This window comes from Cetorhinus maximus, chromosome 1 (genome assembly GCF_964194155.1).
Source record: "Cetorhinus maximus chromosome 1, sCetMax3.hap1.1, whole genome shotgun sequence".
Taxonomy (NCBI): domain Eukaryota; kingdom Metazoa; phylum Chordata; class Chondrichthyes; order Lamniformes; family Cetorhinidae; genus Cetorhinus; species Cetorhinus maximus.
In genome coordinates, this window is record NC_135879.1 from 5,211,651 (window position 1) to 5,236,089 (window position 24,439).

The following is a 24,439-nucleotide window of genomic DNA, read 5'->3' on the forward strand; positions in this document are numbered from 1 at the left end:
AAGGCTGATGCTCTTATTTTATTTCCATGTTTTAGTTATTTATTTCTGCTTGCTTTGCCCGGTGACATATTGGGTGCAAAAATAAGAAACTTGAAGACATCGCAGCTTGTATTACAGTGGGAGAAAGACACTGCCTTATATGTAATAGATATGCAGTTCTATCCCTGTGGGGTTGTAGCCTTTACTTTAGACTAATGGATGGTAATGTGAGAAAAGAGAAACAAAAGGGAAAACACTGGGAGAGTAAAGCAATATATTCATGTGGGAGAAATTAGCAAAGGCAATGTGCATTAAAGAAAACATGAACAAAATCTAATAAAATGGTAATAAAGGGCCTATAAACACTACAACATAATGGAAATTATAAAAATAACAAACTTTAATATGTGAAGAAACTCTGATTAAGCAAGCTAACAGCTCAGTATACTTGATGAACACATTAAACAGCAAATTGGCTCACTGTGAATGCAAGTGTATTATGAAAAAATAATGATAATCACTCGTTTCTCTGGTTGTGGGAATTTGTAATTTTTGTCTATCTTGTGGTCCTTGGTGTTAACCCCAAGGGTAGATTGGTTTCTTCTGGGAAGTGTTGGCTATGCTGCTAGGGTAGCAGCTGACCCCGACCCCGACCCCTCCAGCAGCTGCGGGTCGTCAGATAATAACGCAAGCAGGTTCCCAAAGACTTAGAGCTGGCAACGTGCTCTGGACAAGGATGCGAAAAGCATGGGTTTATGCTCTTGTTTTAGTTCATCCATGGGATGTGGGCATCACTGGCTAGGCCCAGCCTTTATTGCCCATCCCTGTTTGCCCTTGAGAAGGTGGTGGTGAGCTGCCTTCTGGAATTGCTGGTGTAGGGTGGTGTAGGCGCACCCAGAGTGCTGTTAGGGAGGGAGTTCCATGCTGTGGTGTAGGCTATGTTCCACTTGCTACCAAATTCTCTTAATCATCCCTTTGTTCAGTTTTTTTTAAAGCAATAATACTTTGTTTAAGCAGAAGATAAGCAGTGCTGAATTTCCAGGTGCAGAGCAAAATAGTTTTGTAAAATCCTAGTAATTATATTGTCATGTCCAGTGCCCTGCTTGCTCATAGAGTTATAGAGCACAGAAAAAGGCTCTTCGGCCCATCGGGTCTGCGCTGGCCAAACAAGTACCTAACTATTCTAATCCCATTTTCCAGCACTAGGCCCATAGCCTTGTGTGCCATGGCATCGCAAGTGCACATCCAAATACTTCTTAAATGTTATGAGAGTTTCTGCCTCTACCACCCTTTCAGGCAGTGAGTTCCAGATTCCCACCACCCTCTGGGTGAAAAAATTCTTCCTCACATCCCCTCTAAACCTTCTCCCCCTTACCTTAAACCTATGCCCCCTGGTTATCGATCCCTCCATCAAGGGGAAAAGTTCCTTCCTGTCTACCCTATCTATGCCCCTCATAATTTTATACACCTCATTCATGTCCCCCCTTCAATCTCCTTCGCTTTCTGGAGCATACCCAGCCCCAGTTTCAGTATTGCACTTGTAATGCCTCTTCAAACACCTGCACCTTAACTGAAATGTTTTTGGATTCTGATCGAAAGATTTTGAACATTAAAAAATCTCACTAACTGGAGTTATGTCATGGCATTTTTGTGCAAAGCTACTTTTGAAGCATGTTTCAGTGAAGGGGTGCATCAAAACACCCCTAAATATTCAAATTGTGCTTTAATAATATGCTTGGCTATTTAAACAGTTACTGGGACCCATCCAAATACAGTGAAAAATGAGTCTCCCCTATAGTATACTAAAACCAATGAAACATGCATTCTCTTAAAAACTCTAGTGTTATTTTATCAGTGACACCAAGGGAGTGAAAGACAGACTAAGTGCTCTATGGAATCATTGCTGATAACGTCTCTTGACTAATTTGGTAAAGTTTTCTTCTATTGACATAAGTAAGATGCTCCAATAGGTGAACATAAGGCTCTACACCTCTCCTGACACTCCCGCATGAAACACTTTTGTCCACCCTGAGATTTGAACGGCAGCGAAATTAAAAGTTTAAAAATACCTGTAGTGCATAAAGGCTAGAAGTGGGGCTGCTCTAACTTGCTCCAAACAGTTTGTAAAATGTGCACCTCTGGGTGTGAATTGTGAGGCAAAAACTGGGTTAATTTAAGGTTTTTCCCTCTTTACAATCCCCCTAAAGTTTTATTTAAAATCCTGTTTAATGGCAATGGTTGATCTGATGCACTCCCAGTTGATTACAGAATATGCATCCAATTGCTGAAGAACAAATTTTGCTAAAATCTCCACCCAACAATCTCCCTAACCATGTAGACAAGTGGCACATAATGGTGAACAATTTATTTACACAAAATTGGGGGGGAATGGGGGAAGGTGCTGGGTGAACAATCCTGAAATAATTAAATATAAGGCAGGAATAATAAGTGCAGTTTACGTTAGTGCATACTAATCAAATAGCAAATTGGGGCTTATGTAACAATTTCAATCTGTAAAGGCCATGTAGCCACTCCTTCCAACATACCATGTGCAGTCTTTCTTTATTCATGGTATGTGAGTGTTTCTGGCAAAGCCAGAGTTTATTGCCCATCCCCAGTTGTCCTTGAGTAGGTGGTGCTCAGTCACCTTCATCAATGATAGGAGGTCTTGTGGTGCAGTGGGTAGTGTCTCTACCTTTGGGCCAGAAGTTCTGAGCTCAAGCATCATGGAAGGAGTGTTCCTGATGCAGTTCAATGAGCTGATAATCAGCCTGGGAACCCTTCCACTATTCCCCAAAAGGAAAAAAAGCATGTGAAGAAATGCTTAAAAAAATTGCTCTTCTGGATTCACTGCAGCCTGTGTGGTGTCGATACACCCACTTTGTTGTTTGGTGTTATACTTTTCCATAGCAATTTGATACATCTGAGTGGCTTGAGGGCAGTTAAGTGTCCACCACATAGTTGTGGGTCTGGAATCACATACAGGTCAAACTGATAAGGTCAGCAGATTTCCTTCCCTAAAGGGCATTAGTGAACCAGACGGGTTTTTACAACAATTCAGTAATTTTATGGTTACCATTATTAATTCTAACTTTTTAATCCTAGATTTATCTACTTTACTGAATTTAAATTCCCCCAGCTACCATGGTGAAGTTTGAACTCCTATCTCCAATCATCAGCCTAGGCCTCTATATCACTAGAGATAAAAGCAAAAAACTGCGGATGCTGGAAATCCAAAACAAAAACAGAAACAGAAATACCTGGAAAAACTCAGCAGGTCTGGCAGCATTGGCGGAGGAGAGCACAGTTGACATTTCGGGTGTTCTGTTGAAGGGTCATGAGGACTCGAAACGTCAACTGTGCTTTCCTCTGCCAATGCTGCCAGACCTGCTGAGTTTTTCCAGGTATTTCTGTTTCTGTTTTTGTCCTATATATCACTAGTTCAGTAACATAACCACTACGCTTTGGGACCCCAACTTCTAGACATCAATCCATTTATTTAATTCCTTGAGGGAGGTCAATAAGCAAGTTTAAAAAGACAAAACTCCGAACTTTTCACTGATTGTTATTCCCCGAAGGCAAATGAGCAAAGAATCACAGAATTGTTACAGCACAGAAGGCAGCCATTCAGCCCATTGTGTCTGCACCGTCTCTCCGTATGGACAATTCAGCTAGTGCCGTTCTCCCGTCTTCTCCCCATAGCCCTGCACATTCTTCCTTTTCCGATAACTGTCTAATTCCCCACAGAATGCTTTGATTAAACCTGCCTCCACTGCGCTCATAAGCAGCGCATTCCAGACCTTAATCACTCATTGTTTTTTTCTCATATCGCTTTTGCTTATTTTACCAATTACTTTAAATCTGTGCCCTCTCACCCTCAATCCTTTCACGAGTGGGAATTTCTCCCAATCTACTCTCTCCAGACCCTTCATGATTTTGAATACCTCTATCAAATTTCCTCTCAGCCTTCTTTTCTCCAAGGAAAACAGTTCCAACTTCTCCAATCTATCTTCACAACTGATGTTCCTCATCCCTGGAACCATGCTCGTGAATTTTTCCTGCATTCTCTCCAATGCATTCACATCCTTCCTAAAGTGCAGCACCCAGAGTGGGATGCAATACTCTGGCTGAGGCTGAAATAGTGACTTATACAAGTTCAAAATAACCTCCTTGCTCTTGTACTCTATGCCCCTTTTAATAAAGCCTAGGATATTGTGTGCTTTATTAACTGTGCTCTCAACCTGTCCTGCCGCCTTCAATTACTTATGCACACATACACCCAGGTCCCTCTGCTCCATAGAGAACCATAGAAAAGTTACAGCACAGAAAGAGGCCATTCAGCACATCATGTCTGCGCTGGCCAAAAAAAGAGCAAAAAAGAAGAAACTAGCTGCTCAATTTTAATCCCACTTTCTAGCACCTGGTCTGTAGACTTGCAGGTTACAGCACTTCAGATGTAGACCTAGGTACCTTTTAAATGAGTTGAGCGTTTCAGCTTCAACCACCAATTCAGGCAGTGAATTCCAGTGCCCACCACCCTCTGGGTGAAAATGTTTTTCCTCATGTCCTCTCTAATTCTTCTACTAGTCACCTTAAACCTACGCCCCCTGGTAATTGACCCCTCAGTTAGGGGAAATTGGTCTTTCTATCACCTGCACCATCTTTGGAGTTGTACCCTTTATTTTATATTGTCTCTCCATGTTCTTCCTAACAAAATGACATACTTCACATTTCTCTACATCGAATTTTATCTGCCACCTGTCCACCTATTCCACCAACTTGTCTATGTCCTTTTGAAGTTCTAAACTATCATCCTCACAGTTTAGAATGCTTCTGAGGTTTGCATCATCTGCAAATTTTGAAATTGCCCCCTGTGTACCAAGGTCTAGGTCATTAATATATATCAGGAAGAGCAAGGGTCCCAACAATCCTGGTGAACTCCACTACAAACCTTCCTCCAACTCAAAAAACACCCGTTAACCACCATTCTCTCTTTACTGCCACTGAGCCAATTTCATATCCATGTTGCTATTGTTTCTTTTATTATATGAGCTATAACTTTGCTCACAAGCCTGTTGTGTGGCACTGTATCAAATGCCTTTTGGAAGTTCATGTAGAGCACATCAATAGTATTCAATCCTCTCTGTTAACTCTTCAAAAAAACGTCAATAAGTTAGTTAAACACAATTTTCCCTTAACAGGTCCGTGCTGGCTTCCCTTAATTAACCCTCATTTGCCCATGTGGCTATTAATTTTGTCCCAAGTTATTGTTTCTAGAAGTTCCCCCAGCACCAAAGTTAAACTGATTGGCATGTAGTTGTTGGGCTTATCTTTACACCCTTTTTTGAACAAGGGTGTAACATTTGCATTTCTCCAGTCCTCCAGGACCACCCTTGAGTCCAAGGAAGACTGAAATATTATGGCCAGTGCCTCCGCAATTCCCACTCTTGCTTTCTTCATTATCATTGGATGCATCTCATCCTTCTTGGTGCCTTATCAACTTTAAGTACAGACTGCTGCTGCTACTTGTGGATACTCCTACCAGGAGATCTGCTGTCACGGTATGTTACCTTCATCCGCCTTGCCCATCCTCATACATCCACTATAGCCCATCTGCAACTGCTCTGTGATGCCCACTATCCAACTACACCCCTCTTTCTGCTGCCCTCCATTTTGTCCTCTAGAAGAGATCTCTGCAGCTTTACAGTTCTGATCAAATGACCAAAATACTGACACCTTCTTTTCTGGATGTCACTTTTCAGAGTTCTTTTTGCTCTTGCAATTTCAAGCACCTCTTCATTTGTCTTATGGTCTATATATGGAATTTTTAGTATACACCTTCATCCACTTCTCAAACGCCTCTGTTTTCTTCCACAGATCTCTATTTATTGTCCAGGTTTCTGAGGCACACAGGAAAGTGGATAGAAAGTAGCACCTTATGAGATTTTTAAAACATTCATTCATGGGATGTGGGCATCGCTGGCTGGGCCAGCGTTTGTTTCCCATCCTTAGTTGCCCTTGAGAAGGTGATGGTGAGTTGTCTTCTTGAGCCGCTGTTGTAGGTACACCCACAGCGCTATTAGGGAGGGAGTTCCAGGATTTTGACCCAGTGACAGTGAAGGAACGGTGATATATTTCCAAGTCAGGCTGGTGAATGACTTGGAGGGGAACTTCCAGGTGGTGGTGTTCCCATGTGTCTGCTGCCCTTGTCCTTCTAGATGGTAGTGGCCATGGGTTTGGAAGGTGCTGTCTTAGGAGCCTTGGTTAGTTCCTGCAGTGCATCTTGTAGATGGTACACACTGCTGCTACTGTGCATCGATGGTGAAGGGAGTGAATGTCTGTAGATGTGGTGCCAATCAAGCAGGCTGCTTTGTCCTGGATGGTATCAAGCTCCTTGAGTGTTGTGGGAGCTGCACTCATCCAGGCAAGTGGGGAGTATTCCATCACACTCCTGACTTGTGCCTCGTAGATGGTGGACAGACTTTGGGGAGTCAGAAGGTGAGTTATTTGTCCCAGGATTCCTAGTCTCTGACCTGCTCTTGTAGCCACAATATTTATATGGCTAGTCCAGTTCAGTTTCTGGTCAATGGTAATCCCCGGGTGCTGATAGTGGGGAATTCAGCGATGGTAATGCCATTAAGTGTCAGGGGGCGATGGTTAGATTCACTCTTGTTGGAAATGGTCATTCCCTGGCACTTGTGTGGTGCGAATGTTTCTTGCCACTTGTCAGCCCAAGCTTGGATATTGTCTAGGTCTTGCTGCATTTGGACTTGGACTGCTTCAGTATCTGAGGAGTCGTGAATGGTGCTGAACATTGTGCAATCATCAGCGAACATCCCCACTTCTGACCTTATGATGGAAGGAAGGTCATTGATGAAGCAGCTGAAGATGGTTGGGCCGAGGACACAACCCTGAGGAGCACCTGCAGTGATGTCCTGGAGCTGAGATGCCTGACCTCCAACAACCACAACCATCTTCCTTTGTGCTAGGTCTGATTCAAACCAGTGGAGAGTTATTCTCCTGATTCCCATAGACTCCAGTTTTGCTAGGGCTCCTTGATGCCACACTCGGTCAAATGTGGCCTTGATGTCAACCAGGTCTAGCATTGCCTCCTTTCTCATTGGACTGGAAACATACAGCTGTCAAAAATTCTCCTGAACACACTCTTAGAACTCTTACCCCTCTTTGCCTTTTACACAACTGCTATTGCACTTTATATTCAGATAATTAAAGTCCACCCATTATAACAACTCTATAATTTTTGTACCTCTCTGTAATTTCCTTGCAAATTTGTTCTCCTACATCCTTCCCACTCTTTAAACTACACCGAGCAATGTAATTGCACCTTTTTTGTTCCTTAGTTCTAGCCAAATCGATCCTGTCCTTGACCCCTCTGGGTCATCCTCTTTCTCCAGCATTGCAGTGCTCTGATTAATCAATACCGCCACCTCTCCCATTTTTCTTCCTTTCCTATCTTTCCTGAACACCTTGTATCCAGGAATATTTAACACCCAGTCCTGCCCTTCTTTGAGCCAGGTCTCTGTCATAGCCACATCATCATATTTCCACATGGCAATCTGTGCCTGTAACTCATCAATCTTATTAACCACACTATGTGCATTCACATACATGCACAGTAACCCTGATTTTGACTCTATTACATTCTCCTTTACTCTGGTCTCACCTACTAACTTACTACTTGCTACTCAACTCTCTCAGTATTCTGTCCACCTTGGTATTCCTCTCTGATATTATCTCTTGGTTCCCACACCCCTGCCAAGTTAGTTTAAACCCTCTCCAATAGCCCTGTAAGGATCTCAGCCCCATCTCTGTTTAGGTGCAACGTGTCCAATTGTATAGGTCCCATCTCCCCCAGAGCTGGTCCCAGTGTCCCAAGAACCTGAAGCCCCCTCTCTCCTGTACCATCTTTCCAACTATGCATCCATCTGCTTTATCCTCCTATTTTTATACTCACTTGCGTGTGATACTGGGAGTAACCCAGAGATTACTACTTTTGACTTCCTGCTTGCTAATTTCCTACCTAGTTCCCTGAATTCAGACTTCAGGACCATACCCCTCTTTTTTGCCTATGTCATTCGCACCTATGTGGACCATGACCACTGGCTGTTCATCCTCCCCCTTCTGGGTGCTCTGCAGCTGTTCAGCAACAGCCTTGACCTTGGCACCGGGGAGGCAGCGCACCGTCCTGGATCCATGTCTGCAGCCGCAGAAACGCCTACCGATTCCCTTAACTGTTGAATTGCCTATCACTATTTTGGACACTGAGAGAATCAAGGGATATGGGGAGCAGGCGGGAAAGTGGAGTTGAAGTTGAGGATCGATGGTATTGTCTGGTGGTGCAGGCCCGACAAGCTGTATGGGCTACTCCTGCTCCTATTGCTTATATCTCTATATTCTCCTGCAGACTGGACATGGTGAGGTCAGTTTCAGAGTCCTTCACTGCCATCAGGCTGAGATCGGCTGACAAAACACAGACCAGGGGTTTGTGCACAGCACGTCCATGGCTAAAGTGTATTTTTTTAAAAAGGGCACTTGAATAGACAAGACCAGAGTTAATTAATTGAAAACAAACTACTTGCGACACTTACTGTAAGCTGTGAGGCCTCGCATCACTCCGTGGTTAACTTGCCATAAACCACTGCAAACTGACATGTATCCAGCGTTCAATAAGTACATAATAAGTCGTTTGTTTGCAGCTGCCATAGACGGTGCTGTTTAAAAAAGAAGACTATTTTATGCGTCCAGATGGTAGGAATTTGATGAGAAGGTGGCTGCGAGTGCATCAGGCCAGCTGTCAGTGAAAGAATAATTGTACTTGGTCGCATTTCCAAGGCTCTAATGGGCCGTTTGATGGAATAGTGCAGCCTTCCACTTGCACTTTATCAGGTACCTTGCTTTTAGTGGCATCAGTGACGCAATTCTGCTTGCAAAATCATGAAGCATAAAACATTATTCATATACCTGAGCGATAAGAGTGGAATGGAGTAAAAATTGGACCTCATTTTGCCCACTTTGTCTGGTTTGGTTTCTCTGTCTCGGTTCCTGCTGCATTACTTAACTTGCTGATAACTCATTGTGAATGTTCGATTTTTAAAGAATTCGGATGACAAAGTTCCCTCTCTTAAGGTTCTTTGTTATGGCTTTAAGTACTGTTTCTCGCTCTTCCCTTCTCTCACTTGCATTCCTTTATGATAAAATATCCTATTTACATTTTATCTGCCTGACAGGGAAATGTGCAACATGAAATCCATGGATGTACAGGCAGGTGAACAAAGTGATTTTTGAACACGCACTGAAGCATTTATACAAAATTAAGAGTGTTTGATAAAATTCTCTGAGGACCGAGGATATGGTGGAGTTGTTCACTTTTTTTTTTGCAAAAAAAAAACCCCACATTTACGAGAAAAGAAACTAACTTTGCAGTAGGGTGGATAATCTGCATTGTGTTACATGGATAACAGCATACTAATATCATGATGCTGTCAGCCAAGAAAGACTGTTCATTCTCTGTATGATGGAGTTCATAATGCTATTGTCACAGAGTCAGGGAATACACAATGAGGCCAAACCCACTTGGCAATCTTCCTCGGTTTGGTTCTAATTGATCATGAGGCTTTTAATCAAGAAGTGATTTTTTTTTTTGAGAATTCCCGCCTTTTCTTCTCCATTTTTTTTTTAAAACCGTTAACCTTTTTCTGTTTCCTGTAAGTGCAAGAATCGGGTATGAATGATTGAGCTGTCACTTGGACTTTGCAAGATGACGCAATCGCCTTAGGGCAAAGATGTGTATCTACATTCATATCGGATATTTTTCGTTTGAAGTGTATGTGCCCAATATGGTTAGCATGGGCCTTAGCGTCAACTCTTATATGTACAGCGTGTGTGGAATCACAGGCCGGAATTTTCCAGCCCCTCCCGGCAGCGGCGGGGCCGACGAGCCATCCGTTCACATCAGCGGGACCGGAAGATCCTTCCGGCGTGAGGGGCTGGAAAATCCCAGTGATAGAACCTTACAGGACGGGAGGGGGCCGTTTGGCTCATGCCTGTGTTGGATCTAATAAAGGACTGTCCAAATTAGCCCCGCACTCCAGCATTCCTCCCATGACCCTGAAAATTAATTCTCTTCAAATAATTGCCCTTTGAAACTTGCGTATGGAATCTGATACCCTTTCAGGTTGTGCATTCCGGATCACAGCAAGGCTCTGTGTGAATTAGTTTCTCCCAATTTTCCCCTCTGTTTTTTTTTGCCAATTATTTAAAAACCTGGTCGTCAACTAACCTGCCGGAGGAAACAGTTTCTCCCTACTTGCTCCATCTAAATTCCTCATCATTCTGAATACCTCCCATTCAGGTCACCGCCTACTTTCTCTGCTCGAAGGAGAACAATCCCACCTTGTACACAGTGAGCTGACTGCATCGTACAGTCACCACAGTAGAATGGTAACCATTGACAGTGGGGTTGGTGAGTGACTCTTTCGCTGATGGAACGGCTGATTCTCAACAGGATGGGTAAAGCAGCCAATCAAAACACCCGTGTCTTCTCCCTTTAACACAGCTCTATTGTGCATAGACCATCGACATTGCATTTTCCAGTATCATATTATTTCTGAGGTTAAGGTGCCTTATGGTACTGGCATTCTGGTAAATTTAGAACAGTATGCATCCGATGGCTAATTGTGGCCCAGAGAGATTTAGAACTTAATGAATTTATGTTAATAATGGAACATTGGCCACTTGACTCATGTTGCATTTCCCTAAAAGACTGAGAATTTAGCCAACATTTTAGAAAATTTGCATAGTTTGTGTCCTTATGTAGCTTCTCTGCAAAATACTCACCTTGATTGATCCACATTTGTTTAACAGATGGATTCTGAGTGCACTCCCACACCGACAACTTGTATGACGCCTCTCTGTGGGTCAGCAGACTTACACAGCACACAAATTTCACTGACTTTATCTCACTTGAGGAAGAAAGGCAATCTATTCATGCCCGTTCTGCCTAACATGCTTGCGAATAAAAACCATCAACCTACCGCATTGATTTTAGTGGAATGCTGTTGCAATGAGATACCCCCACTTTGCAATGATGTGCAAGGCATTTTGTAGCATAATTCGGTTCAAGGGTTACAAGAACACAGCTGTCAATGGCTGCAGTTAAAATAGCTAATAGTAGTTAATGGACAAAAGTTGAGTTAAATAAAAAAGGATTAGCAATGCCCTAAAACCTGTGCCCCAAAGGAACAATCTTGTTAATCCACAAAGCAGGCTTTGTGTAAGGGACACAATGGTAGTGGCCGTGTAATTTTGGATGTGTATTTCACAATGAAGTGATTTTACTGCATACACAGTGTCATCCAGTAACAGTTGACAGTTAAACAAGCACATTAGTAATAAATACGTAAAACTTAAAAAAAAATTCCAAACCAGAGTTAACTAATGTTGATCAGGAGCAATGAAAATTTGCCGATAAACTAAGTGACAAGGACAAGGGTGTTAATCAGCTGCCCACTTCCAGAATCCTCAGCCCAACTCCTCAGCCTAACTAAAGGAGCTATGCTTGCAACTGTCGGTAACTCTTGTTCCATTTACATAGTTTTACTTTCAATTCAAGTTCATTACAAACACTTATGATGATCTGTTGGAAAAATTCACCCCAAGTGAAGAGGTTTTGATTCAATGGATGGGAAGAAACTGTTTCCACTGGTGGGAAGTTCAGAGAACACAGATTTAAGATAATTGGAAACAAGGTCAGAGGGAGGATGAGAATTTTTCTATATGCATCTGACATGGGTTGCCTGAAAAGGGAAGCTGATTCAATAGTGATTTTTAAAAGACAATTAGATAAATACTTGAAAAAGAAAAACATTTGCAGGACCATGGGGAAAGAGCAGAGGAGTGGGACTAATTGGATAGCTCTTTCAAAGAGCTGGCACAGGCACAATGGGCTGAATGGCCTCGTTCTCTGCTGTATCATTGAATGTTTCTATTCTACCACTGACCTGAAGAATAATGTAACGTTGATTGGGTTAATGGAATTCACAGCACAGAAACAAGCCATTTGGCCTGACTGGCCTACACTCTTGCTACTCCTTGATTTGCCGATTGCTTTTAACATTGTTTTCCTGTCTTCCTACAGCTCGGCCCGACTATCATGGACACTGTTCTAAAGGGGACATTCAATGCCACCTTAATTAACCCCTTCTTGAATTCGCTGCCAGCTCCAACCTATCCTGACCCGCTGCTATTCCAGGACATCTGATCCTGATCTGACTTTTAAACCACATCAAAAAGTAAGTACAAATACTGAAAAGTCAGGCAAAGCCATGTAAATAACCCTAGCTCCGACAGCTGTGCTTTCATGACCACCCCACACTCCTCGCCAGCTATTAACTCTGACCGAAGGAAGAGAATCATGCCCATTGACAATTAGTGTAAGGAAATCAGATTGCTTTTATTCCTTCACGGGATGTGGGCTTCGCTGGCTGGGCCGGCATTTATTGCCCATCCCTAATTGCCCCTTGAGAAGATGGTGGTGAGCTGCCTTCTTGAACCGCTGCAGTCCATGTGGTGTAGGTACACCCACAGTGCTGTTAGGGAGGGAGTTCCAGGATTTTGACCCAGCGACAGTGAAGGAACGGCGATATATTTCCAAGTCAGGATGGTGAGTGGCTTGGAGGGGAACTTCCAGGTGGTGGTGTTCCCATGTGTCCTTTGAGGTGGTAGATGTTGTTCGTGGATTTGGAAGGTGCTGTCGAAGGAGCCTCGGTGAGTTGCTATCTGGGATTTACTGTATCTTGAAGTGAAAGAAAGAAAAGATTTTATTAGAAGCTGCAACAGGGAAATAGCTGGTTAAAAACAAAATACTGCAGGTGCTAGAAATCTGAAATTAAAAATGGAAAATGCTGGAAATACTCAGCAGGCCTGGTGTTACCTGTGGAGAGAAAATTAATGGGCTGAATTTTCCATCAAGCATCGGGAACCTAACTTTGGGACCACATGCGGGTCCCAAGCCCGTGCTGGTTGCCATGGTGCCTGCCAGCCCAACTTTACGTGAGGTGAGCTCCTAATTTGTCACCTCTGCATTTGCCGCCTAATCAGCGTTCCCAAGGTGGGAGACCCAACAGGGGGCCCAGACCGGCCTGAAGCCCCAACGGCGGAGGTGGGCGCTACTGAGGCAGAAAGATGAGTGCGAGGTTGCCTCAATATTGGAGGCGCTCTTGGAAGCCTGCTGACTATTTAAAGTTAATGGTGGCCCACAGTTGTGAGGGCCATCAGTAGTACGGGGGAAACCTCTCAACAGCAATGGTTTTGGTCGCGGGTACAGCCTCTGCATGCTCGAGGCTCATTCATTGGGCCAGTGAGAGAAGGTACCATTGATGGCACTCCAGCCTGCCAACGGAAGGCCGCTTCTTACAAGGACACTGCGCTGAGACCAGGCCGACATCAGGGAAATGCCACCAGGGTCTGAAAATGGCCTCTAAGTGGGGCCTAATTGGTTGCCCTGTACCCGATTCCATTGGCAGCTCAGCTCACCCTGGGAAACGCGCCTGGAGGTGGGAGAGCATCTAAAAGCTGTCCCTACGGTGATTTACACTTACTTCCTGATTCCTCCCCCCTCCCCCCTCCCCCTCAGCAAACCCGTTTCCACAGAGCCGGGTAAATTCTGGCCGGTGTTTTGGGTTACTGGTCTTTCATCAGAACTGGCAAATGTCAGGGAGGGAACAGATTTTAAGCAAGGTAGGAAAGGGGTGGCGGAGGAGAAGAACAAAGGGAAGGTTTGTGCCGGGTGGAGGGCAGGAGTGTTTATACGATGAAAGCTGGGGAAGTAATGGGACAAGAAACAAAAGATGAGTCTTGAAGTGGTGTAAATACCAACAGCAGAATCATTACAATCATTGACTGATTGAGAAAACGGGAGTGTCAGTTATGATCGGAAATTGTCGAACTCAGTGTTGAGTCCGGACGTTTATAAAGTACCTAACTGAAAGGTGAGGTGTTGGTGCCGGAGTTCCACTGGATAACTTTAACTTTTATGGGCTGGCAATTAAATAGCAAATTTTTCAGACAGAAGAACAATCTCAGGACCGGTGAACCACAGCAATGGTCCTTCCTGCACCGATATTTCAGGAATTAAAACAGTGGAACGGTCACAGCACACAGGAACTTGCTCTGAAAAAAAATTGGACCCCCTCTTAAATAGATAAAATCAAACTCATTGTTCCAGGCATTTCGGATCAGCACTCAGTATAAATGAAGCTGTCAGTAGCTGCTCTAGCCTTAGTCTGAAATGAGCAAAACCTTTTGCAGAGGAAAAAAAGCTAAGTTAAATAGAAAAGCCTCAAAAGAGTTTGAGCCCTGATAGTGGGTGGAGATTACCAAGGCAATACTGGTCCTTTAAGGGCAGTGGTACAGAGCATGAACTGGTTTGTGTGATTCATACAGTCTAGTTCCTGTGCTATTATGGGAAATAAATCAGCCAGCTAGTTCTGAGCAGAGTTATAGCTGGCCTTTTCTTTCCTATAAATCTCTTAAGCCAGCAAGAAATTAGTAGAGTCGGTACATTGATCTAGCAAGGTTAATGTTAAATTGGCAGCAAAACTTATTATTGGCCAATGAGACAGTTCAAAGAAGTTTTCAGTGCTGGCCATTGTTACCTCTTACAATGCATTTATCTGATGACATGCTGTAATTACACTGTATCGGTGCTTTCATATTCAGCCTATTAATCTAATGGGTAAATGTCCCATTCTCTTAGTGCTAAGTATTCACTGAAGTGTCCACAACTAATGCAGCCACAGTTATTTATGTGCACACACATCGCTTTCCTCAGTCTTTCATCAAGAAGTGTTCCTTACTACTTCAGCTAATCAAAACGAAATAACTCATGCAGTGTTTTGCCAAATCCCAGGAGTGTATAAATCAAGGTGTACTTTGTGTGCACTTCTCACACAGCCCATAGTGCTACTATTGTTGAAATGTTGACTGCATCTTTATACCAGCGATCAGATAATTATCAGGTTTTGTTACAAAAACACTTTGTAGAAGCATTCTTTAAATACTATTAGGTGGTGGCATAGTGGTATTGTCACTGGATGAGTAATCCAGAGACCCAGGTTAATGCTCTGGTAACCCGGGTTTGAATCCTACATGGCAGATGATAAAACTTAAATTCAATAAAAATCTGGAATTAAAAGTCTGATGATGACCATGAAGTCATTGCTGATTGTTCTAAAAACCCATCTGGTTCAATAATGCTCTCTAGGGAAGGAAATCTGCTGTCCTTACCTGGTCTGGCCTACATGTGACCAATGTGGTTGACTCTTAAATGCTCTCTGAACAAGGGCAATTAGAGATGGGCAATAAATGTTGGTCTAGCCAGTGACTGCCCCCACCCCTGCATCCCATGAGCAAATACATTTTTAAAAATCGCCAAGCAATGTTAGGTATTGCATAGAATTTTACAGCACACAAGCCATTCAACCCAACCAGTTAATGCTGGTATTTATGCTCCACACAATTCCTCTCCCTTCCTAGTTCACCTCATCTTAGCACTTTCTCCCTCGTGGTGTTTACCCAGCTTCCTCTTAAATGCATATTTGCCTCAGCCACTCCCCGTGGTAGTAAGTTTCACATTCTCACCTCTCTGGGTAAAGAAATTTCTCCTGATTCCCTTTAGGGTTTATTAGTGACTATCTTATATTTATGGTCCCCAGTTCTGGACCAGTGAAAACTTTGGGTGGAATTTAACATTGGCAATGCCAATCGGCTGGAGAACTGGCAGGAGCCCCGCGTTGCCTCTGTTGGCAAAGGTCTGCCACAAATGAGTGTCCATCAGGCAATCAACTGGCCAGTGCCAGACCTTCCCTAGGATTTAAGACCCTGGGAGCGGAAATCCTGCCCATCAAGTGTTGCCGGCCAATCAAGGGCACCAGGAGCGATGGCTGCTCCCGTCAATACATCTCAAAGACCCAGGATCACTGAGGGATGCAGGCCACAGGTGAGTAAGGGTGGGATGAAGGTCATGGGAGCGGGTCAGAAGAAAGGGCAGGGAATGGCTCTTAGTGGGCACACCACTTCCCAATGCCAGGTGCCTCGATCAGGTGGGACCCCAGCATGGAAGCCTGCATGCAAACCCAACATGCTCTACACATGGCATTCTCACACCTGCTGTTGTGGGATGAGGCCCTTGAGTTAATTACCCACTAAAGGGCCTCAGTCAACATCCAGGCTGAAAGGCTGCCCACCAGCCTTCCTGCCCGGGACTTAATCAAGTGAAGGCGGGAAGGTGGCAAGGTCCCCACCCTGCGCCCTCCCACCCAATTAATTACCCACTTCATCTTCAAACTTCCCAGAAGTGGGGCGTGGGGTTTAAGGCTATTAAGTTCTGCCCATCTTCTCTAATTGACCCTACCAAATCCCTTAATAATTTTAAAGAATTCTGTTAGGTAAAAGCTTTAAAAATGTCCCTTTGACCTTCTTAAGAAGCTAGCCACTTTTCCATATTTCTTAATTCCATAGCCGAAGATAAAGTTATATTTGATAAATAGTATGATAATTTTTGATGTTCATGTTTTGTACAAATTTATGTGACCATAAATGAACGTATATGAAATGTTAGATAGGCTTGCTGTAATAAACTTGGTGTACTGGACAGGTTTCTTACTTGAAACAGTTAACTTTATTTACAGAGCTCTTGAAGAAGCTACATTCTTGAACCAGGTCCACAACTAGAAAGCTCCGCCCCTAAGGTTACCCACACTTAGGGCTGATTCGTCAATATAATCACGTGGCCCTAAAACAGTAGGAAAGGTTTTACTTACAATCACTACATTCCTCCCCCTTTAATTTTTTTTTTACATTTCTTATTTACAATAATATCTTAATCCATAACATATACAAATATACACAGGTCACGTGATTATAGCTAGTCTCTGAGGTGGTTTTCTAACTCGGTTAGAGCGACATAGCTCTTGAGATTCTCCTACTGGATCAACATGATCGGGAACTGCAGCATCGGGGACATATTTAGACAATGGCAGTTCAGAGTTATTTAATTCAACAGAGACATCAGGTATGTCTATTCTAGATCAACCTGGCACCTCCAGGGTTAAAGGTTTGACATCAATTACAGGTGGTATAATTGGTTGTTGGAATGTCTATCTATTCCTAAGATGATCCACATGTTTTTGAACAATTCAGTCTTCTACTTCCACCTGGAAAGACAAGGGACCAGTTTCTGAAACAGATAAACTTTATCACAGAGAGCTTTTCAGGAGCTACATGCTTGAACCAGGTCCTTGACTAGAAAGCCACACCCCCTGGATTACCTGCTCTTAGGGATCATTGGTCAGAGTATCCAAGAACAATCACGTGACCCCTGATAGGCAGTAGGAAAGGTTATACCTTCAATTACTACATTTCCTCCCCTTTTAGTTTTTTTATACTTCCTATTTACAGAGAAAAACTGAATAGCCCACACATATACATATATACAATTCAGGTGATTAAAGATTAAGTCTCTGAGGTGCTTTCCTTATTCGGTTAGAGTGGTGTAGCTCTACCACTTGCGGTGCTCCCACAGGATCAACATGTTCAGGAACTGCAGCACCGGTTGCATCATTAGAAAGTGGCAGTTCAGAGATATGCAACTCTATAGAGACATCTGGTATGTTTATTCTAGGTCGATCTGTCACCTTAGGGATTGATGGTTCAACGTTAATCACAGGCGGAATAGCTGGTTGTAGGAATGTCTCTCTATTCCTAAGGTGATCCATGTGTTTTCGAACAATTCGGTCTTCCACTTCCACCTGAAAGGCAAGGGACCAATTTCTGAGACAATTGTACCAGGAACCCAACAAGGTCCACTTCCAAAATTCCTCACAAAAACTGTATCTCCTGCAGTAAATTTCTGAGCTTTTCTGTGAATTACATGATTCACTTTATGATTGTTCTGGTTCTTCTCTACCTTCCCCTCTAAGTTTGGAAACACCAGACTTAACCTTGTACAAAGGCAATGTTTCATCGGTACCCGTGCTTAGGGCTGATTCGTCAATAAACTCACGTGACCTCTAAAGCAGTAGGAAAGGTTTTACTTACGATCACTGCACTCGCCATGCAAAACTATTATGTGAATTCCAACAATGTGTCGCCACGCGTTCAAAGCAACTGGGGGAAAATTGGTGAGAGCTCTTAAATGTGTTGCCTCTACTTTCATCAGTGACCTCAGGAGGTTGGATAGTCAAATGTCCCGAAGTCTAAGGGGGAATCTCTAGACCAGTAAATTGGGGTGAGATTCATCAGGGACGTAATACAGGAGCCAGAATTTTCCGGGCCCGTCCTGTTGGGATCCAACGTGAGAGATTTGGCAGCCCAGCTAGAAGTCCATTGACTTTCGGTGGGATCAGATGATCCCGGCAGTGGGAGGGGCTGGAAAATCCCACCTGGGGTTTGGTGAATTGGCTGCCTGTTACATACCACAATGTTGTCCTTTGATTGGCATCAACAAGATAAAAAAATCAGTTGTGGTGTATTACGGGGAGCCAATTTACACCTTCACCCTAATGCTATAAGTACGCGGATTAACTCCCACCCACTCCCTTCCTCCATCAACTCCCTCCCAGGATCTCACTATCCTGTCTAGATTCACAGATGAAGATCTATTGGCACCTTTTTTTAAACGGGGAGAAAATTGGGGGGAAAATAAATGAAGGAAACAGACTGGCACGTGTGCATTACTGTTTCAACCAACCAGTCTGGTGGCCAGTCTGGGTATACTGCAACCACATGTACCCGATAGCTGGGCCTGTCTCCCATGCAGGCATCATGTGCTACCATGGCAGACAGGCTCTTCTTTCCTTCAGTGGCCAGGTTTGGGAGTCAATGCCTTCATTATTTGTGAGCAACACTTCAGATACAGGCCATTGCAACACTTCAGATACAAGTCATTACAATACTTCGGATACAGGCCATTACAACACTTCAGTTACAGGCCATTCAGACCAACTGCTCCATGTGGTGCTTATCCTCCGGACAAGCCTCCTCCAACCCCTATTTCATCTCACTCCATCGGCAAAACCTTCTATTCCTTTCTCCTTCATGTGTTTACCTAGATTCCCTTAAATGCATCTGTACTATTCATCTCAACTACTCCTCGTGGTGGCGAGTTCCACATTCTCACCACAAGGAAGTTTCTCCAAAATTCTTGACTGGATTTTTTTAGCATTTTTCTTATGTTTATGCAAATCAATGCATAAAGCTTCTTTCGATAAGCAGCTCACAGACAAGACTGTGAAATGTTTAACTTCCTTTGGTTCTCAGGAGCTGTTACAATTGTAAAATATCTCAGCCACCGCCTCCTCCCGGCTTTATGTGATGGTGGCTTTTGGAAGTGATCACAAAATCCTTTCAGGAATAAGAGATGACGGAGTTTTCACCCACCAGCTGGAAAGTTGGTGAGAGGCCCGTGTTGCTCCTTTTTGGGAAGGCCTGTCAAGCCAATCAGGCACTTAACTGGGTAGGTTTTCCCCAAGATCAAGGGCCCCAGGCGTGAAGCCCCGCCTGCTGAGAGCTGCCGGCCAATCAGAGGCTGGCAGCTGTTCATTGCTCAGCAGTGCCACCGGGGAAGCGGTGGCTGCTGCCGACACTACACCCACCCGAGGCCCAGGATTGCTGACGGCACGAGCAAATGATGGTGAGAGGTGGGGGAGGGTTGGGTGGGGTGTTTAAGGGCAGGGGATTGGTTTTCGCTGCACCAGCACCGCTCCTCCCCACCCCATCCCAAACCTTTCCTGATGTCGGGTCCCCTGATCAGGCATTGAGTTGCTTTGGACAAGGAAACCCCCTCGCCTCAGAAGCAACCCTGATAGGGTTTACGTTTTGAGCTTCCCACAGGGTGGTTCCCAGCGGCTGCAAGTTGAGGCCCTTGAGTGGGTATTAATTGCCCACTTAAGGGTATTAATTGGCAGCGAGGTGGGTTGCCCATCCGTGGACCTTCCTGCCACAGACTTAATTGGGGCAGAGGTAGGAAGATGGCGGGGGTCCCCACCTGCCACCCTCCCACCCAGTTAAATACCCTCGTGCCACCAAGCTCACCAAGGAGGAAGGTATTAAATTCTGCCCAGCTGAATCATCTGAATTTTTATAGGAATTTGAATAGGTTTGTCTACCTTGTCTAGTCTAAAGGCGATTAGAGTGTCAGTCATTATGGAGGTGGAATAAAATTACTTACGTGTTTAATAAATGTAACTTACAAAGTCAAGTAATTAGTCAATATAGGTCACGACACTAACTACCATTCTACGAATATCATCTGATATATGCTCGAATGACCACAGGAGTTAAAAAAAATGTAATCTCTATCACTGTATATGAAAATTGTATCTATGTAACCTTTAAAATTTTTACTCTGCTAATCATGTCCTTACTCGCACCAGGTTCTGTTCACCCATCACCACTGTGCTCACAGGTCTACGCTGATCCCGGTCCAGCAATGCTTTGATATTAAAATTCTCGTCCTTGTTTTCAAATTCCTTTGCCCGAGCCTTCCCCCCACCACCCCACCTCGCTGTTCTCTGTAACCTCCTCCAACCCGTCAATCTTCCAAGATCTCTGCCCTCCTCCATTTCTGGCCTCTTGAGTATCCCCGATTTTCATTGCTCCAAAATGGTGGCCATGCCTTCAGCCACCTAGGACCTAAGCTTTGGAATTCCCTCCCGACACCTCCCCACCTCTCAAACTTTCTTTCCTTCCATAAGATATTCCATAAAACCTACCTCTTTGACCAAGTTTTTGGTCACCTGTCCTAATATCTCCTTAAGTGACTTGGAGTCATATTTTGCTTCATAACAAAAACGTCTTGGGACATTTTATCACATGAAAGACACTATATAAATATCAGTTGTCATATTTGTATCTCATGGTATATGTGTGCATGTATCAACACAGATGTGCATTTGTACATACCTAGATAAAGATATATATATAAAAACATTACAAAACCACTAAAGTTTAGATCTATACTCCCACATCCGATGTAATTAATAAGGATTACATGATGCTTGAAATGTGTGTGTCCCCTATCGGGGAGCCCTGTGCATGCTTTAATGAATCAATAATGTCTCCATAAAGTACCAAGGGGTTGCATTGGTAATGACTGCTTTGAATTATTGAGGGGGGTTTCGAGTTCCAGAACCACTGAGTGCCTGTATTAAAAAGAGAAAAAAGGAGGAGGACAAGGCGCAGAGGAAAGGAAACCAAAAAACTGCAGTCGTGTCAGGTTCCAGGGTCAAGGATAGGCAGAGTTAACTCCGTCCAGGCATCCTAATCCTGTGTCAATGAACCAGTATGCTGTTACCTTCCAACTTTATTGCTTTGCTGCTTGGGTTCAAAAGAGAAAACACACAGAAGCCTGAGAGGACAGATAGTCCCAGAGCAGGGGATTAAGAAGCTGATTTCTGCTGAAGTGAAACCACGTCAGAAATCCATCTCCTGTCCAACATGCAGGTTTCAAAGAGAAAAATTGGGCATGAAAATAAACTCGTTTTAAAGCTTCTCTTTTAGAAAATAGGATTTGATTACTCAATCTGCTAACAATTGGCAAATTGCTGATACGATACAAATGGAGCTTGATTGTAAGCCAGTCATACTGTAAAGGCTAAATATTAATGGGTTAGCTGTTCATAGAGCCATAGGCTAGTCCATCACAGATAGAGACCTTTCGGCCATTGAGTCTGTGCTGGCTCTTTTGTAGAGCAAACCAATTAGTCTCACTATACCTCCCGCTTTTTCCCCATATCCCTGCAACTCTTTTCCCTTCTGGAATGTACCTAATTTCCTTTCCAAGGCTACTATAGGATCTGTATGCACCGCTCTATTAGCCAGTCCATTCCAAATCCAAATCACTCACGTCAAAAAAAATATTTTCCCCCCATCTTGTCTCTGGATGCTGAATGAGCATTTACAGGATGAGCAGAAATTCCCTCTAATTAAATATTGCTCAGACTGGAGTCATCGTCTTCAGGCCTTGGACTCTGTTTCGTAGGCCAGAATATTGCTGTCGGCATGCGGGAGAGGGCCCGACGCGTCGATGCGCAAAATGATGCGTGATAACGTTGGGCGTGCATCCTGACGTCGTCGCGCGTCATTTAAATCTTTCGTTCAGCGGCCGCCCGCCGGCCGAACTGTCAAAGGCCTGTTAAGGCCATTCGGAAACTAGTTAAGCTAATTGACAGCGCTGCCCGACCAATCTTAAGGTTGGCGGCCAGGCAAAGAGCCCAAGCGGCTTTCGCGTTTTTCAGGAAACCTGATCCATGGGCGGGATGAGGTTTCCTGAAAGTTTAGTTAAATAATTTAATGAAATTTGCGAGATGCACAAACATGTCCCAGCTCATGTGACACATGAGAGGACATGTTTAAATAATTTTTCTTATCATTTATTAAAAATTGGTACTATCAACTTAAATTCCCTGAGGCAGCTCCATGCCTCAGGGAGATTCCTGCACTCTCCCCACCCCACTGCTCGCACAGGTAACGCTACCGGCCATGTGTCACGCTGAGCGGGCCTTAATTGGCCTGTCCACGTTAAATGGCGGTGTGCAGCCAATTGCGGGGGCCAATCGGCTCCGCACCAGCCCCCTGTCCAGCCTGCCCAACACAGGTGAGTTTCTGGCCATAGAAGCATAGAAACTAGGAGCAGGAGGAGGCCATTCGGCCCTTCGAGCCTGCTCCACCATTCAATATGTTCATGGCTAATCCTCTATCTCAACAACACATTCCCGCTTTGTCTCCAAACCCCTTAATGCCCCTAATATCCCAAAATTTATCAATTTCTTTCTTGAATATACTCAGTGACCCGGCCTACACAACCTTCTGTGGCAGAGAATTCCATAGGTTGACCACCCTCTGAGTGAAGAAATTTTTCCTCATTTCAGTCCTAAATGACCTGCCCACTATCCTGAGACTAAGACCTGGCTCTAGACTCCCTAACTAGGGGAAACATCCTCCCTGCATCCAGTCTGTCTAGCCCTGTTAGAATTTTATACATTTCAATCAGATCCCCTCACATTCTTCTAAACTCCAGTGAATACTGGCCCAGTCGAACCAATCTCTCCTCATACGACAGTCCTGCCTTCCCTGGTATCAGCCTAATGAACATTCGCTGTACCCCCTCTATGGCAAGCATACCCTTTCTTAGGTAGGGAGAACAGAACTAGACGCAATACTCCAGGTATCTCACTACCTTGCAACTCTCTGAGGCTGAACCAGACTCTTTGTAACTTTTGTATCATATTTGACTCTGAGATGAACTTCTGGCCACTCATCACTAAGGCTGCCTATTTCTACCTCTGTAACATTGCCTGATCCCACCTCAGCTCACCTGAAACCCTAATCCGTGCTTTTGTTACCTCTAGACTAGATTTTCTAACACACTCTTGGCTGAGCTCCCACATTCTATCTTTAATAATGTTAAGATCATCCAGAACCTTGCTGCCTATATCCTAAATCACACCAAATCCTGCTCGGCCAATACCCCAGTATTCACTGACCTACAGTGACTCTCAGTCAATTTTAAAATTTTCAACCTTGCATTCAAATCCCTCCATGGCCTAGTTCCTTCCTATCTCTGTAATCTCCACCAGTTCCACAACGTTCCCAGATCTCTGCGCTCCTCTAATTCTAGCCTCTTGAGCATCCCTGATTTTAATTACTCCACCATCTCCTTGTGTGGCTCAGTGTCAAATTTTGCCTTATAATCCTCCTGTGAAGTGACTTGAAGCATTTTAATACATTGAAGACGTTATATAAATACAAGTTGTCGTCATGGTTGTTGGCAGCTGCTACCTTGGCCAGGAGATTGTCAACAGTGTTTTATTCCCTGTTTATGATTCTTTGAATTAAGGTAAACAGATGAAGGGAAGTGGAGTTTTTGAAGACAAAGGGAAACACACTGACTCTTCACAGCTCTCAAAGAAAATACTTTAAAGTACTTTGCATGGAAGAGGTTCTTCGAAAAGAAACCAGCTGCCCCACGTAAGCTTTCAGCATTGTCATCATTTGATACAGATTATTTCATCTGCTTTGCCATCATCTGACTGATCTATCAATTGAAATGGACCAGTCAGATTCACAGTAAAGAAACGAGACTTTAGGTGGGGACTTGATCTTTGTAATAATGCTATTAGTTAATCTTCCATGTCATTGTGCAGGAACAAAACTAATAAATAAATTGCGTCTCTCTCACCTTTGTATTTGAGGACTTTTTGTCACCTTTGCTGTGGGTTTCCTGTGGTTTTCTCCCATTCTCATTGGGGCCCTTTCAGCACTTTCTCCTATGTCTCCAATTCCACCTCCCTTTGCCTATATTCTTCTTTCTTTCAGCCCTAAACCCTCCAAGAGATCAGCATTTGTCCAATTCTGCCCCCACCCCTCCCTCACTACACCC

At 43.9% G+C, this 24,439-nt stretch overlaps 1 protein-coding gene across 1 annotated transcript in view; it reads left to right on the top strand.

Moving 5' to 3' along the window:
• stpg2 (sperm-tail PG-rich repeat containing 2) overlaps positions 1–24,234 on the top strand; it is a 349,639-nt gene extending 325,405 nt beyond the window's left edge. Inside the window, exons 12-13 of the mRNA XM_078570506.1 lie at positions 12,137–12,290; positions 23,897–24,234. Of these exons, the coding sequence (XP_078426632.1) occupies positions 12,137–12,259 (123 nt within the window). The 3' untranslated portion in view covers positions 12,260–12,290; positions 23,897–24,234. The remainder of the gene's footprint in view (positions 1–12,136; positions 12,291–23,896) is intronic.
• The last annotated feature ends 205 nt before the right edge of the window (positions 24,235–24,439 follow it).